Source organism: Pan troglodytes, chromosome 14 (genome assembly GCF_028858775.2).
Source record: "Pan troglodytes isolate AG18354 chromosome 14, NHGRI_mPanTro3-v2.0_pri, whole genome shotgun sequence".
NCBI classification, from domain to species: Eukaryota; Metazoa; Chordata; class Mammalia; order Primates; family Hominidae; genus Pan; species Pan troglodytes.
The window spans coordinates 19,795,175-19,811,873 of NC_072412.2; the positions used below are offsets into that span (position 1 = coordinate 19,795,175).

The following is a 16,699-nucleotide window of genomic DNA, read 5'->3' on the forward strand; positions in this document are numbered from 1 at the left end:
GGCAGATTATCTCATTCATCATTCTTTTGCTTGTCTACTTAAGTGTTCCATACATCTTTATTGACTAACTTAGTAAATCAGTGAACTTTGTCTTTAATTAAGTGATTTCAGGGATCACGTAACAGGTGATAATTTTGCCAGGTGGCCCTTCAAAAGATCTTTAGAAATGACTTTGGAGATTCTTATTTTATAGATGAGGAAACTGAAGCCTAGAAAAGCCAAGGTCTCACAGTTATCTGTAACTGGGATAGTGTGTGGGTCATTTGATCCTCTGTTGAATGATATTTTCATCACATCCTACTTGTTATATTAAATGGGAAAAAGTTTTATACTTGTCATATGAAACATCTTACAGGTTCACTTAAGAGGACAAAATTCTAGGTTGCTCCTAAGGAGCTTACAATCTTCAGAAGGAAAATTAAATGGACACACTTAGATATTACAAGGCATGAAGTAATAAATTATAATAAAAGAGTATAAATTGCTGTGGAATTTAAAAGAGAGGTTATTTACCACTAGTTGGGAAAATCAGAAGAGATTGCTTAGAAGATAAATTAAGAGTTGATTATTACGGGATATGTAGAATTGAGATTGACCTTGAGATACAGGAGAAAAGGGCATTGCAGGTAAGGGTACAAGATGAATGAGGGAAGAGAGCGTAGGAGCTGCCCAATGCTAACAACAAAACACAAAAACGAGATTTAGTCATTAGGCAGTAGTTAAAAAAATAATGGTCTTCCCCTCAGTTGGTTCTCGTGGAAGAAGTTGCAGAGACCCATATCCTTCCTTTTCAGTTTTTTCTTAAGACCTGGAGCCAATCTTATCAAGCATGAGTATAAGCCCTGAAACATGTATACAAATTAAAATACCTTCCAATGTCTAAAGTTCACCTAACAACTTTATATGTTATCACCTACAATTCAGGCATTTGTTTTCCTACAGAATTAACATATATGTATGTTTTTTCCCATTTTTTTAACCTCTAATTACATTTTCCTTATGATTTAGTTCAAAATATTTTCTAATTTCCATGGGTATTTCTTCTTTGACCTGTGGGTTATTTAGAAGTATATTTAATTTCCAAACAATACATTTTTCTAGTTATCTCTGTGTTACTGATTTCTAGTTTTATTCTTAGATAGGGAACATAATCTGTATGCTTTCAATTTTTTGAAATCTGTTAATGTCCCAAATGCATTCTTGAAGAATATATATGTTCCACGATGGGTACAGTGTAACATGTCAATTAGGTAAAGTGTGTTAATGGTTTTGTTTAGATGTTCAATATTTTTACTGATATTTTGTTTGCCTACTGCTTTTTTTTTTTTTTCTTTCTTTCTGAGACCAAGTCTCACTCTTTTGCCCAGGCTGGAGTACAGTGGCATGACCTTGGCTCACTGCAACCTCCACCTCCTGGGTTCAAGCAATTCTCGGGCCTCAGCCTCCTGAGTAGCTGAGACTACAGGCGTGAGCCACCACACCTGGCTAATTTTTGTATTTTTAGTAAAGACGGAGTTTCACCATGTTAGTCAGGCTGGTCTTGAATTCCTGACCTCAGGTGATCCACCCACCTCAGTGTCCCAAAGTGCTGGGATTACAAGCATGAGCCACTGCGTCTGGCCTACTGGTTCTATTTTTAATGAGAAAGCGTGATCAATTCTTGTACTCTGGTTGTGAGTTTGTATTTTTTTTAGGTTTTTGCTTTATATATATGGAGCAAAGATATTTAGAATTGCTATATTTTCATAGTAAACTGAGCCTTATATTGTTATGAAGTATGCCTCTATCTCTAGTAATGCTTTTTGTCTGTTTGCAAGATATTAATATGTTGTTATAGCTATACAAGCTCTTTGTCTAGCATTTTTATTGTATGTCTTTCCTGTCTTTTTACTTCCAACTTTTCTGTATCAATTTATTTAAAATGTAATTCTTATTAGCAGCATGTGATTGGTTTTTATTTTTTTAATAGTCTAACTATCTTATTATTTTAGTTAAGTATTTATTCCATTTACATTTAATGAAGTTACTGATTTCCTTTAAATTTGCTATCTTACTATTTGCTTTTTTTTTTTCCTGGCTCTTGTATATTTCATTTTCTCTCCTTACTTGCCTTCTTTTTTGCTTGTTTTTTATTATTCCATTTTCTTTTTCTGTTATCTTGGTAGTTTACATTCTCTGACTATTCTTTTAGTGTTTCCCTAAATATTATGATACTCATCTTTAACTTTTTAAAGTCTAGTATAAATTAACAGTTTTACTACTGCCTGGACAGTGCCAGGATTTTATATTATTTTTAGCTATTTTTCAGTTCTAGAATTTCCATGTATATTCCTTTTTTATAGTTTTTAGTTCATTTTCCGTTGCTATTACTAATCTTCTAATTTATTGATCATGTTAAGCATAGTTATGTTAAAGTCTATGTGTGATATTTCCATTATATGTACCCACTTCTGAGTTTCTTTCTATTCTTTTGTTTATCTTGGCTTTTGGTTAGGTAGTCTTGCCTCTTGTATGTCTGGTTGGTTTTAATTGAGGGACATTATAAATGAAAAATTTTAGAGATACTTTATGGCTCTATGTCTGCACTACTCAGTATGAGAGACACTAGCCACATGAAACTATTTACATTTACATTATTTAAAACTAAAATAAATAAATTCTTGTTGTACTACTTACATTTCATATGTTCAACAGCCTTGTGTGGCCAATGGCTGTCTTATCAGAAAGGGCAGATACAGAACTTTTACATCACTACAGAAAGTTTATTGGATAGCACAGTGCTAGAGGATCTTATCTTTCACTGGAGAGAATTTACTTTTACTTATGGTACTAGCAGCAGTAGGAATCCATGATCACCTTAATCCAGTTGGGTTTGAGATGATTCTGAATTGGATGTCAGCCCTTATGAGGGCTAGTATACTATTATTTACCTTTTAGTCTTAGGGTGTAGCCTTTTGAGATCACAATCTGAAGCCTGGAGGATTACCGGGGCTGCGTTCTTGGCAGGCCCTCATCACCAGTGTTTATCCCTTCAGGCTGTGAGTCTCAAAAGCTGTGTCCAGTGTCTCAGACTTGCCTTTGGAATTAACAGATGCCTCTAGGAGGAAAGCAGGCCTAAATGTGGGCTCACCTCTCTAGCCTTCCCATCTCTTCTTTATTTTCAGACCTTGTAATTCTTCACTGTCTTGATGGTTCTCTAATGTATTCACACTTAAAAAAAAATATTTTGACCCCATGTATATTTTTTAATAGTTCTTAGTGAGAAGGTTTTTAAGAACAGTCCATCATAGCCGAAAGTAGAATTCCTCTGTGAGTGATATTTAATAAATATTTCTAACAGTTCTGCCTAACAACTAACATTTTTAGTATACTTTCACCGATGTGCTCCTATTTGATTCTAACTACAATTTTGTGATCCGTATACTTTGTATTCTTATTTAAAAGATGAGAAAACTGTAGGTTCAAGGAGATTAAATAAAGGTATCTGTTATAGGGATAGCTGAGATTCAAACCCAAGTTCTCAGACCCCAAATCTTGTGTCTATTGTTTGGCCTAGTGGCTAGCAGTAATAATTATGCAATAAAATGTTTAATTCGTGATGGTTGCAAGCATGAAAACAAATCTTTCTTATCGGCACCTCAAATCGTTCAAAAGTCCCCTTTCTCCTTTAAAATGAATTCCAGAATGAGTCTCCTTCTCACATAATTAAAATACCTGAGCTCCCTAATATTTAAGATAATTTAAAAGAAATCATTCTAAGTATTATATAAATATTTCTTTATTTATGAGTCTATATTTTCTATTTCTTTTCCAGTTTTCTATTATATAGCTCAGTCTGAATCCTGTTAACTATGTTCTTTTTCCTCCCCAAGATAACTGCTAAAATATCAAGCACGGCAGTTACTAGACCTATAGCTACTGGATATGGGGTAGGTTTTTGTAAGCTGAAAATATTAAGATGCTTTTTCTCATACAATAGTTCACTTTAGGCAGTTCTGAATAATTTTATTATATCTTAGGTCATAATCCAAATATATTTTCTATTTTGGATACTTACAAACATTATACAAGTCTAGTGTGATTAATAAATTTGAATATTTTAGTCATTTTGATTTGTAAGTATTGGAAAATATTTTATTACCTTTTTCCATTTGTAAACCCTGTGTTTGTTGACTTCCTTTCATTTTCTACATGATACAACCAAGTCTCATGTATTCCATTCATATATTTTATGTGAAGTTAGATTTTATATAAATGTAATAGTGTATATAATTGGGAAACATTTACTAATTAACAAATATAAAATGTAAGAAAAGTGTTTCAGAAGTGTGTATTTGGGTCTTATATTAGAAGCCTTTGGAGGAAAGATACATCAAACTCTATAAAAGTTATAAACTTTTTAATCTTGTTCAAATTACCTGTAATTTGGATGTTTTAGCTTATATGAAATAACAGGAATGAGAAAAATGGAAGAATTAGGTGGAATAGCTTTTCTTAGTCAAAAAAATATCTTCAGAACCTAGAGGTCCAGGGCACTTGCCTTTATAATGTTCCTTTATATGAGTGAAGAAAGTAGCCTTGTACATAATATAAACGTGTGTCATATGAAACATGCTTTTATTAGTTAGCCTGAGTGTGTATTACTCATAAATTTGATTTTTGGTGGTGTTTCAGAAAAAGAGCAAACTTTTTCCATGAAGGGCTAGATATTTTAGGCTTTGCAGATCATATGTTCTCTGTTGCTACTATCCAACTCTGCATTTGTAAAGCAAAAGCAGCCACAGGCAATGTGCAAAGGAATGGGGCATGGCTATGTTCCAGTAAAACTTTATTTACAAAGACCATGGGTTGTAGTTTGCTGCTCCCTGTTTTATAGTTTTATGGTTTTACCCTATACGCCCAGGAGGTACAAGGAATAAATTATGTTTGTTTATTTGCCGATAGAATGAAGAAAACTTCTATAACTTGGTTTAAACATTTAAGGCAGATATTTTTAGGAATCTTTTTAACTTAACTTTTCTGTTTACTAGTCCAAGACATCTCTGGCATCATCAATAGGAAGACCAATGACAGGGGCTATTCAGGTATCTCTATTGGATGCATGTTCATTTTGTGCCTTTCTTGTGACTTGGAATTTACTACCAAAGTTTTTTTACTTTATTATATTATTTTAAAATATTAAAGAAGATATTACTTATATAGTGACCCAGATTCTTTAAATTGTGGGCTAAAGTCTACATACACTGTTGTAAATCTTTGAAGGCGAAGTCTCTTTAGATTTATTTACTCAGGTATCAAATGAATTCCCATTGGGGTGTGGACATAGAACTGATAATTGCTTATATGATGTATTCTGGGGCCCATTTTTCCTGTTACCATTTACAACAATTTCGGTGGTTTCTCTCATAGGCATGTAAGAGACCAACCAAAAGTAAGAGAGTAGCTGGCTAATAATAAGCTGATTAATTTTTTTTAAAACTATAGCCCAATTACATCAAAGAATTGAAATTGTAAAGGGGAGAGAGGACATGATTGATACATGAGGAGGTAGAAGTAAGGAGTAAACGTATAGTGATCGAAAATCAGCATTTTTTAAAATAGGGCTATATTAAGGTGTGTGTAATGTGCAGAACTGTACATAGGAGATAGATCTTATTTAAGAATAAATGATTCCCATTCTCTTTAAAGGATGGAGTTACTAGACCCATGACAGCAGTGAGAGCAGCTGGTTTTACCAAAGCAGCTTTGAGAGGTTTGTTACACTGTCTCTACTAATAATCTTTTTTGGATCTTTTAATCTTTTATCATTTTGTGATATAAATATTACTGTCATTTTAAATAAAATCTAACAATGCCATTGATTATAAGATGCACTGATATTTTAGGTACCATTAAGAAAGGAAAAGGATGATGAAAACCTTCTGCATATCTGTTGGGGTGGTAATTAAACCATGGTGTAATTTGTCAAAATGCATTGAAATAATATGTAGAAAGTTAAATGATAATTTAAAAATAAAATTATAACAAAAATTAATGTTTAGTATGCCAATAAGGAAAATTAAAAAGCCAATAGCAGGTTATAAGACATGTGACTGATAATTTAGAGTTGATAATAGAGATAGATCACTGTGGAAGAGAAAGTAAATGCTGAGAATATCTTATTTTTGTTTTTAAGTTTAACACATGTATTATTTACATACCTTTATGTGTGTTAAAAATCTTACCAATTTCCCAGTATATGAAATGTTTATGTAGACACAATGTTATCTCCATTTAATAAATAGATAATTGAAACCATTTAATAAAGAGGTAAATGAAATAGCTTATGCGAGGTTTTATATTTTCATATATTCTTCGATTTTGCTGAGTTACAAATTGAATATTAATTCTTGAATTGTGTCTCAGGCTCTGCATTTGACCCCCTTAGTCAGTCAAGGGGCCCTGCTTCCCCTTTGGAAGCCAAGAAAAAAGATAGGTATGTAAGTCCTTATGTTGTTGTTTGTTGTTGTTGCTGCATATTTAAAATTTTTATTTTCCAAATACACAATTTTTTTTTTTTGAGATGATATCTCACTCTTGCCCAGGCTGGAGTGCAGTGATGCGATCTTGGCTCACTGCAACCTTCATCTCCCAGGTTCAAGCGATTCTTCTGTCTTAGCCTCCTGAGTAGCTGGGATTACAGGTGCCTGCGACTACATCCAGATAATTTTTGTATTTTTGGTAGAGATGGGGTTTTGCCATGCTGGCTAGGCTGGTCTCGAACTCCCAATCTCAAATGATCTGCCGACCTCAGCCTCCCAAAGTGTTGGCATTACAGGCATGAGCCACCACACCAGCTCACATAATTACATAATTATGTGAATTCCATAAGAATTACATAATTATGTGAATTCCATAAGAATTACATAATTATGTGAATTCCATAAGAATTACATAATTATGTGAATTCCATAAGAATTACATAATTCTTAATCTTTAAAAAGTTTGTGTCAGCAGAGTAGTAAACAAAAAAATCATCCCTAGTTGCCAGAACTAACAAAATTAAGAATAGCCGTATGTATTCTGTGCAATTTTATTGTGATATTATATGACTTGAAGTTATGGTCTAATTTTTTATCAGGGCCAGTATTGAGTCTCCTGACAGCCAAATGGGGTTGTAAATGTTGTAAGATATGATTATCTTGAGAGGACATTTCAAGGGAAAAAATTAAGAGAACACATGAAATTAATTTGTCATATTATTGAGAAATTTAATTTTTTATAGAACAAACTTAATTTTGTGCTAGTGGCTAGACAGTAGCCAAAAAGCTATGGTATACATTTAATTATATACATCTGCTGGTATCCAAGTACCTTGATGTATACATTTTACAAATAGTAATAAAAGCTAACATTAACTGAGTCCTTGCTGTGTGCCAGGCACTTTTCCAAGTACTTTCCCTATGAAAACAGAGCTATTACTCTCACTAGTTTATAAAGAGGGGAGCTGAAGCCCAGCTATCTTAACTTTCTAAGGCTACTAAATGACAAGGCTTAGATTCAAACCCAGTTTTTCTAGTTCCAGAGCTTGGGCTCTGGAACTAGAACTGGAATTAATCACTATACTGTTTTGCTTCTATAGAATATATGTTTTTAAATTGTAATTCTTTTTTTTGTTTCTTTTTTTAATTTAAATTGTAATTCTTAAACCCAGTATTTAGGCTTTCGTGTAAATTACATAATTTCCATTTTTGACTAGCAAGGAACCTCTATAGAAAATCACGTTATTTTTTATCTTAATTAATGACAGCACATTAGCTAATAAAAGCATTTTTTATTTAAATATTATGTCATTCATGGTCCTTTTGGCTGCTAATAACAGAAAACATGTTTAAAAAAAAGTAAGGACACAGGCCGGGTGTGGTGGCTCATGCCTATAATCTCAGCCTTTTGGGAGGCCAAGGTGAGAGGATCACTTGAGCCCAGGAGTTCAAGACTAGCCTGGGCAACATAGCGAGACCCCGTCTCTACAAAAAAATTAAAAAATTAGCTGGGTATGGTGGCACACACCTGTAGCTCCAGCTACTCAGAAGGCTGAGGTGGGAGGATGGCTTGAGCCCAGGAGGTGGTGGCTGCAGTGAGCTGTAATCATACCACTGCACCACAGCCTGGGTGACAGAGCGAGACCCTGTCTCAAAGAAAGACTTAAAAAAAAAAAAGACATATACATAATTAACAAGAAAATTTATTATCTCACATAATAGGAAGTCTGGAGGAAGGGAAGTTCTGGGGATGGTTAATTTAACTGCTCAATAACATCATCCCTGGTCCAGCTTCTCTTTGTTTCCCTTGGCTTTCCCCAAGCGCCTGCCGATCATTATGATGCCAAGAGAGTGTTGAGAGTTCAAAATCTCCATGTAACTGATAAAGTCTAGAGGCAGAATGTTCCTAGTCTTAGGTCTCTTAAAAAGCCAAGAAGATCTTTCTAGCAGCCCTCTACCTGAAGCAGATATGCCTTCATTTCTCAGTGTGGAATGCATCAAATGCTCGTGGCTGAACCAAACACTTGGCAAAGAGAATGAGATTCTCTTGACTTGCTTAGATTCTGCATGCAAAGAAGAAGGGCGGGTGGCAGGCTCTGTGTGGGTAGGTAGCCAACAGTGCCTGAATATAGATTGCATTTTTTTTGCATTTGATAGGGACAGGGTAAGTTACTTTCAGTGTCTTCATAAAGTTCTCTTACAGATTTTTAAGTTTAAAATTCTATGTTGATATTTTGAATTTAATAATAAAATCTGTAAGCAACATTTAAGACATACATTCAAGTGTTTCAGACAACTAGAAAATAGAATTCTATACTTCATGTAACCTTCATAAAACTACCATCTATTATGCTTACTGCTCAGTTAGAATTTTACAGATCTTTATAAACTAATAAACTTTGTAGTCTTAGTCCCAGGTTTCCTCAAAGAATATAATTTTATAGAAAAAGTTATGCTGCTCAATTTATTTCTATATACTTTTATAAAGTCCATTTGTAGAGAATTAAGAGAACTACTATCTTTTCTGATATAGCCGTAGTAAAATTTTATTTAGGCATTGATGTGTATTCAGAGAATTGTTGTATTTTGCCAAAAGAAAGTGGTAGCAAAACAACATTACTGTTATTTTGAAAGGTAACTGATTTGGGAATACTTGATTTGCTATTAATAGAGCCAGGATTTTTAAACTTCTTCACCTCATTAGAAACTTTCTCTATGGCCAGGCATGGTGGTGCACGCCTATAGTGTCAACTACTCAGGAGGCTGAGGCAGAAAGATCGCTTAAGCCCAAGAGTTCAAGCCGTAGTGCATTATGATTGTGCCTGTAAATAGCCACTGCACTCTAGCCTGGGCAACATAGCAAGAACCTGTCGTTTATTTTTATTTTTATTTTTTTTTTGAGGCAGAGTCTTGCTCTGTCACCCAGGCTGGAGTATGGAGTGCAGTGGCGCAATATCACTCACTGCAACCTCTGCCTCCCAGGTTCAAGCAATATTCTCCTGCCTCAGCCTCCCAAGTAGCTGGGATTATAGGTGCCTGCCCCAACACCCGGCTAATTTTTGTATTTTTAGTAGAGGCAGGGTTTCACCATGTTGGCCATGCTGGTCTCAAACTCCTGACCTCAAGTGATCTACCTGCCTCAGCCTCCCAAAGTGCTGGGATTACAGGCAGGAGCCACCACGCCTGGCCATGTTACCTATCTTGACTGTTGTTATTATTTTACTATTATGAATAATTACATGATGTAGTTGTTAAAAACAGTACTACATTTGCTCTTTAATACCATGTATACATTTGTCTTATCTATAACTATTCTTAAAGTTTAAATGCACATCGTTCAGTGTTGAAAGTAAATTAGGCTGGGTGTTGTGGCTCACACCTGTAATCCCAGCACTTTGGGAGGCTGAGGAGGGAGGATCGCTTGAGGCCTGGAGTTTAAGACCAGCCTCCCTGGGCAAGATGAGGAGACTCTGTCACTACAAAAAACAAAAACAAAATTATTCACGTATGATGGCATGCACCTGTAGTCCTAGCTACTTGAGAGGCTGAGGTGGGAGGAGATGACCTGAGCCCAGGAGTCAAGACTACAGGCTGCAGTGAGCTATGATTGTGCCACTGCACTCCGTCCTCGGCAACCAAGTAAGACCTTGTCTGTAAAATAAAATAAAATAAATTTTAGTATAGATTTTTAGAGGTTGAATGATTTAAATTGTACCTGCTTTTGTCTTTAATAGCCCAGAGGAAAAAATAAAGCAATTAGAGAAGGAAGTAAATGAGTTGGTAGAAGAAAGCTGTATTGCCAATAGTTGTGGAGACTTAAAATTGGTAAGTTCATAAACAAGATTCAAAATTATGAAGCATTTATAGATGTATGTCTGCTTTTATACATACACCGTATGTATAGACAAATATTTTTGTTTGCCGTTGACTGGTCTTAGGATAAGAAGCAATTATTTTGAGAACCAGGAATTGTAACTCAGTTTCATAAATTTGAATGTCAGAATAATTGGCTGGTTTTGTAATTTTTGACATTGGTCTTTTCAGTAGGGAAAAAAATTCTAATGTATTGGTATACTTAACTTGGCAGCCTGGTGGACTATTGGATTACATAGCAATATGCTGCTGAAAGGTGTAGCTACCATGAGCCACACACAGTACTAAGGGCTGTTTTCTTCTTGAAGTCTCTCTACTATCAAATATTTTTTCCTAAGTAAACTAAAAAATTAGTTTGCTTTTTGGGAATCTAACTTTGCTTTTTAAATATCAATCTTTTCTTTTAATTTGCTTTGTTCATGTTACTTTGATTGTCATATCATATAAATATAATTTCTGTGAGTTATTGGATTAATGAATACCATTAGAAAGAAATGTTCACTTTAAAAAGCTGCTTTTATTACTCATAGAACTGGGGCTTTTTTTGTCATTCTAAAAAACAAAAAGTCCCTTTCCAAGGGAAGTTTCTGGTAAGAGCACACAGGGGTGTCTTGAGGAATCTGAGGATAGAAAATGAATTCATCCAACCTTCATGTAGATATTTCTCAAATGCATAAAAGTTGATGAACACTCAAAGGAAGTTACAAGGTATAAATCTGATTTCAGGCCTTAGAAAAGGCAAAAGATGCAGGAAGAAAAGAGAGAGTCCTGGTAAGACAGCGAGAACAAGTTACAACTCCAGAAAATATCAATTTGGATTTAACTTACTCAGTAAGTATTGAAATATAACACAATTTTTAAATAAAATTTTGACTAGGGTTAATGGGTTCCAGAGTCTTTTTTCTTTTATTTTAAAAATCTTACTGGTCTTCAGGTGCTCACAATTAGATTAATAATAATCTTTAGTTCATAAAACACTCTTGTCTTTGTTTTGTGCAAAGAGCTCTTTTATTTAGTTATTTAACTAGTTATTTTAGGCTGGGTGCAGTGACTCACGCCTGTAATCCTAACACCTTGGGAGGTCAAGGTGGGAGGATTACTGAGTGAGTTCAGAAGTTTGCGACCAGCCTGGGCAACATAGTGAGACCTCGTCTCTATTTGTTAAAAAATATGTAGCCGGGCGCGGTGGCTCACGCCTGTAATCCCAGCACTTTGGGAGGCCGAGGTGGGCAGATCACAAGGTCAGGAGATCGAGACCATCCTGGCTAACATGGTGAAACCCCATCTCTACTAAAAATGCAAAAAATTAGCCGGGTGTGGTGGCGGGCACCTGTAGTCCCAGCTACTTGGGAGGCTGAAGCAGGAGAACGGCATGAACCCAGGAGGCGTAGCTTGCGGCGAGCCGAGATCTTGCCACTGCACTCCAGAGCCTGGGCGACAGAGTGAGACTCCGTCTCAAATATATATATATATATATTTTTTTTGATAACTTAGTAAGTACCTGCAAACCTACCATGCAATGGCTCTATTTCTTGAAGAGCACTAATTTTAATGCTCTATCAAGGTGGTTATTTTGATGAGATTGTAATGTAGACTTTTCGGTCAGTGATTTTCAAGAACTTTAGGCATATAAAATAATGTTCTATGAGGGTAGTGGGGAAAAAAAACTAATGCCTCTAATTTCTAGCAACATTTATTTAATTCTGAAAAGACACCTCCATAATGTTTGCACTTCTGTTTAAAAGGGTGTATTTTCAGTGGGTAAAGGTTTCATATACTAAACACATAGGAAAAAAAGGGCGTTTGAAATTTTGAAATGTTAGATGCTTACTGTTTATAGCTGATATTCTACGATTCCATGAAATCTTTCAGGGATAATTTATGATGATCATTTTTTACCTTTAGGAACATAATTTACTATAAATTAATTACTTAAATTGTAATTTAGTATATAGAGCTTACTATACAGATTCTTCTGATAGACTTTAAGGTTTAAGATATTTCCACGTTTAATTTATATTTAGTTCACGATCTTGCTTATTTCTTTGATCACCAGCAGCATTAATGATACACATTTATTCTTTGTAGGTCCTCCAGAGATTAATAGATGGCAAATACTACTAAATTAAATAGAATACATAGAAAATTAAGGTGAAATTTAGAGGACAGCTCTTCTTTTCTTAATGTTCATTTGTAATGCAAGATAATTCTTTTGTTTACTTAATTTCATAGGCTGAGTATCTTGATATAAGTAGCTAACTTTGTTATAGGATTTTAATCTCTAGAAAGATTATAGGTGAAAGGGGCCTAAAGTGGTCTTATGTGTCTTTTCTATAATATTTTCTTCCTTAGGTTCTGTTCAATTTGGCCAGTCAGTATTCAGTTAATGAAATGTATGCCGAAGCACTTAACACTTATCAAGTTATAGTGAAAAATAAGATGTTTAGCAATGCAGGTAGGTGTACATAATCAGTTTTTCCAATAGATGTAATTCTTTCGTAGTGTTAATTTATGTCTCTTCATTTTATGCTTCCTTAAAATGAAATGATCTATACTCTAAACAAATCAGTATTTATGATAGGGGTATCCTGCTTAAACATACTATTTATATAAAAATCCTTACAGATGAAGAAATATAGTTAGTATGAGGTATATTGCCTAATAGTATCCTGTTATCACAAGTAGAATGAGCCATGGCATCCTCATAGAATGTGCTTTTCCTTATATAAATTTATCCCCAAGAGATTATAGTTTATATTTAGCATTTATATTGTGTAATTTTTTGGTAGCAGTATTAATGTTTATCAGAATGTCGTTTCCTTTAATATTATTAAAATGTATGTGGCATTCTTGAGTCTAACTTTTAAATGTCTTTAAGTTCCATGTTTTCTTAGAAGAACGCACAATAATGTAAAGCACAATAATGTAAATCAGTTGTTTTCTAGCCATAGTTTCAGGAATCTGTCTTAAGTTCCATTTCTTCACAGGAGGTAAGTTTGAAAGGTATAACTGTTTTAAAGTTAGAATTTTAGATAATATCTGAGACTTCATAACTGAGAAATGCTTCAGAGAATATGAATTAAAAGTCATCTAAAATATCAAAGAGTGGAAAAATGAGAGTATTATACATTCATTAAATTTTTTTAAATTAGGAATATTGAAAATGAATATGGGAAATATCTATTTAAAGCAAAGAAATTATTCCAAAGCCATTAAATTCTACCGAATGGCATTAGACCAAGTTCCAAGTGTCAATAAGCAAATGAGGTAAGTTTATAACAATAGATAATAATTGTAAAATTTAAGTGTTTTTCTGAAACAAGATAACTCTTCTGACCTGTTTTCAGTGGGTTGAACATTTCGAAGTGTTTGTACATGAGATTTATACATGTAGTATTTTGATCTGTTCCCTTCTTACTACTTGTACACATTTTTATAATGACAAGTTAAAGGTTAAAGCATTGTATATGATCATATGAAATAAAACTAAGTGACCAATAAAGGGGTTAACCCTGAAGGCCATTACTACCCTGATATAACTTAATGCGGACACAAAATCATAATAGCAGTCCTCCAGAACATATCAATACAAGGCTAGAAATTAAGCTCCCCTTACGTTCTTGCTGTAGCTTGAGAATGAAATAGAGAAAAGGATTACTTCTGAGTCTTAGAAGAGGGGGAAGCTGGGATATTTTCTATTATAATATTCAGGAGCAGAAACAGTAAGTTCTCTTATGGTCTAGTGATAACTGTGGGGACATAGGAAGTTTCCAGGATATTTACTGATCATAATTTCCCCTAGGCACAGTACAGTTTCTTTGTGAAAGTTAATTTATTTGCAATACCATCTTTTAAGATCATTCGTTTTTGAATTTTACATAATATCTCATTATCATTAGCAAATATTATCTAACTTACAGAACACAATGCCCTTGAAGTACTTTTAAGCCAGGTGAGACCAAGAATTTGAGCATTTTAGAAAAAAAATTGTATTGAGTAACATATATTAAGTGCTTCATAATCAATAATCAAGACAATGGGTGCTATAATAATTCAGTGGAAGAAATCATTATTGAGAACAAGAATGATCAAGAAAGGCTTTATGAAGGAGGCATACTTGATATTGACTCTTTAGGAGGAGAGAAGGGATAACATCTGAGAAAAAGGCAACACCTGAGACCAGTCAGGGAAATAATAGTCTTTATGATCTGATCAGAGAATTATGAATAAACTAATTGAGTTGAAATAGAGGGATTATATTGAGGAGTGTTTAGAAATAAGGTGGGATCACATCCATTAGAATGGCTCCAATCAAAGAAACAATAAGTTTTGGTGAGTATTTAGAGAAATTAGAAACCTCATTCACTGAGATGTCAAATGGTGCAGCTACTTCGGAAAACAGGCAGTTAGCTGAAAAAGTTAAACACAAATTTACCATGTGACCAGCAATTCTGCTTTTAGGTATATACCCAAGAGAAATGAAAATATAGATTGTCACAAAGGCTTTTACACAAACATTCACAACGATTATTCATAATAGCCAAAAAGTAGAAACAAGACAAATGTCTACCAAGTAGGCAATGTATAAATAAAATATGGTATGTATTCATACTATGAAATGCTATTTGACAAAAAAAGGAATGAAGTACTGATACATGCTACAAAATGGAAGAATCTCAAAAAATTATGCCAAGTGAAAGAAGCAAGACAAAATATCACAAATTGTATGACTCCATTTATGTACAATGCCTAGAAGAGACAGAGAGACAGAAAATAGACTAATGGGCCGGGCACGGTGCCTCATGCCTGTAATCCCAGCACTTTGGGAGGCCGAGGCGGGCGAATCACCTGAAGTCAGGAGTTCCAGACCAGCCTGACCAGTATGGTGAAACCCCGTCTCTACTAAACATACAAAAATTAGCCCGGCGTGGTGGCATGTGCCTATAATCCCAGCTATTCAGGAGGCTGAGGTGGGAGAATTGCTTGAACCCAGGAGGCGGAGGTTCCAGTGAGCAGACATCATGCCACTGCATTCCAGCCTGAGCAACAGAGAGAGACCCTGTCTGAAAAAAAAAAAAAAAGACTAATGGTTACCTAGGGCTGGGAATAAGAATGGGGAATGACTGTTAATGAGCACAGGTTTTATTTTTAGGGTAATGGAAATGAATTAAAATAAGGATGTGGTTATAGTTCCACAACTATATAAATACAGCAATAATTATCGAATCATATACTTAAAATGAGTGAATTTTATGGTATTTATATAAAGCTTTTATCAATAAAGCTTTAACAAAACAAAAACGAAGTAAAGTGGGAGAGGAAAAAAGAAAACTATTTGTGAATGGTTTGAATGCCATACTAAAGAGTTCAGAATTTTAAAGCTAATCCATGTCTTTTTCTTTTAGGATTAAAATAATGCAGAATATTGGAGTTACATTTATTCAGGCTGGTCAGTATTCAGATGCTATTAATTCATATGAGCACATAATGAGCATGGCACCAAATCTGAAGGCAGGCTACAACCTAACTATCTGTTATTTTGCTGTTGGAGACCGAGAAAAAATGAAGAAGGCATTCCAAAAATTGATTACTGTTCCATTAGAAATTGATGAAGATAAATATATTTCACCAAGTGTGAGTATGAAAAAGACATTTCTGTAGCCACTTCCCACTTATCTGTGCTTTTCTGTTTTCAGAATGAGAAAGCCGGAATAGATGACTTCTTGGGTTTTTCCCAGGCCTGTATCAATGTGTTTTATTATTGATGTATTTCATTTTTTATTTAAATTGGGTTGAGAATGAGACTCTATTGAAATGGGGTAGAGATTATGGTTAAAACAGACTGCACAATTTTAGTAAAAAAATCATTAAAAATAAGATTCCATGTCATTCATTAAGCATAATATCTTTTTTTTTTTTTTTTTTTTTTTTGAGACAGAGAGCCTGCCTTCCAGGCTGGAGTGCAGTGGTGCAGTCTCAGCTCACTGCAATCTCTGCCTCCCAGGCTCTGGCAATTCTCATGCCTCAGCCTCCTGAGTAGCTGGGATTACAGGCATGCGCCACCATGCCCAGCTAAGTTTTTTATTTTTAGTAGAGAAGGGGTTTTGCCATGTTGCCCAGGCTGGTCTTGAACTCCTGGCCTCATGTGATCCACCTGCCTCCACTTTCCAAAGTGCTGGGATTACAGGTGTGAGCCTGGCCAAGGGTAATATCTTGACCAAGAAACCTCCAAATCCTTATTTCACCTATTAAGAGCCATTGTGGAGCAGAGGGAACCTCAACTGTGTATAAATATATCAAGAGCG

General features: G+C 34.6%; 1 protein-coding gene across 50 annotated transcripts in view; it reads left to right on the plus strand.

Moving 5' to 3' along the window:
• Positions 1-16,699, plus strand: part of IFT88 (intraflagellar transport 88) — a 124,884-nt gene that overhangs the window by 19,084 nt on the left and 89,101 nt on the right. For 33 of the 50 annotated variants that reach the window (XR_010150292.1, XR_010150293.1, XR_010150290.1 and 30 more), the window contains 9 exon segments: positions 3,873-3,929; positions 5,031-5,084; positions 5,689-5,752; positions 6,406-6,475; positions 10,256-10,346; positions 11,121-11,225; positions 12,747-12,849; positions 13,547-13,661; positions 15,800-16,028. Coding sequence is in view for 41 of the 50 variants with exons in the window: in XM_009426641.4 (XP_009424916.4) it covers positions 3,873-3,929; positions 5,031-5,084; positions 5,689-5,752; positions 6,406-6,475; positions 10,256-10,346; positions 11,121-11,225; positions 12,747-12,849; positions 13,547-13,661; positions 15,800-16,028 (888 nt within the window). In the remaining 9 variants the exon portion in view is untranslated. 50 annotated transcript variants of the gene reach the window in all.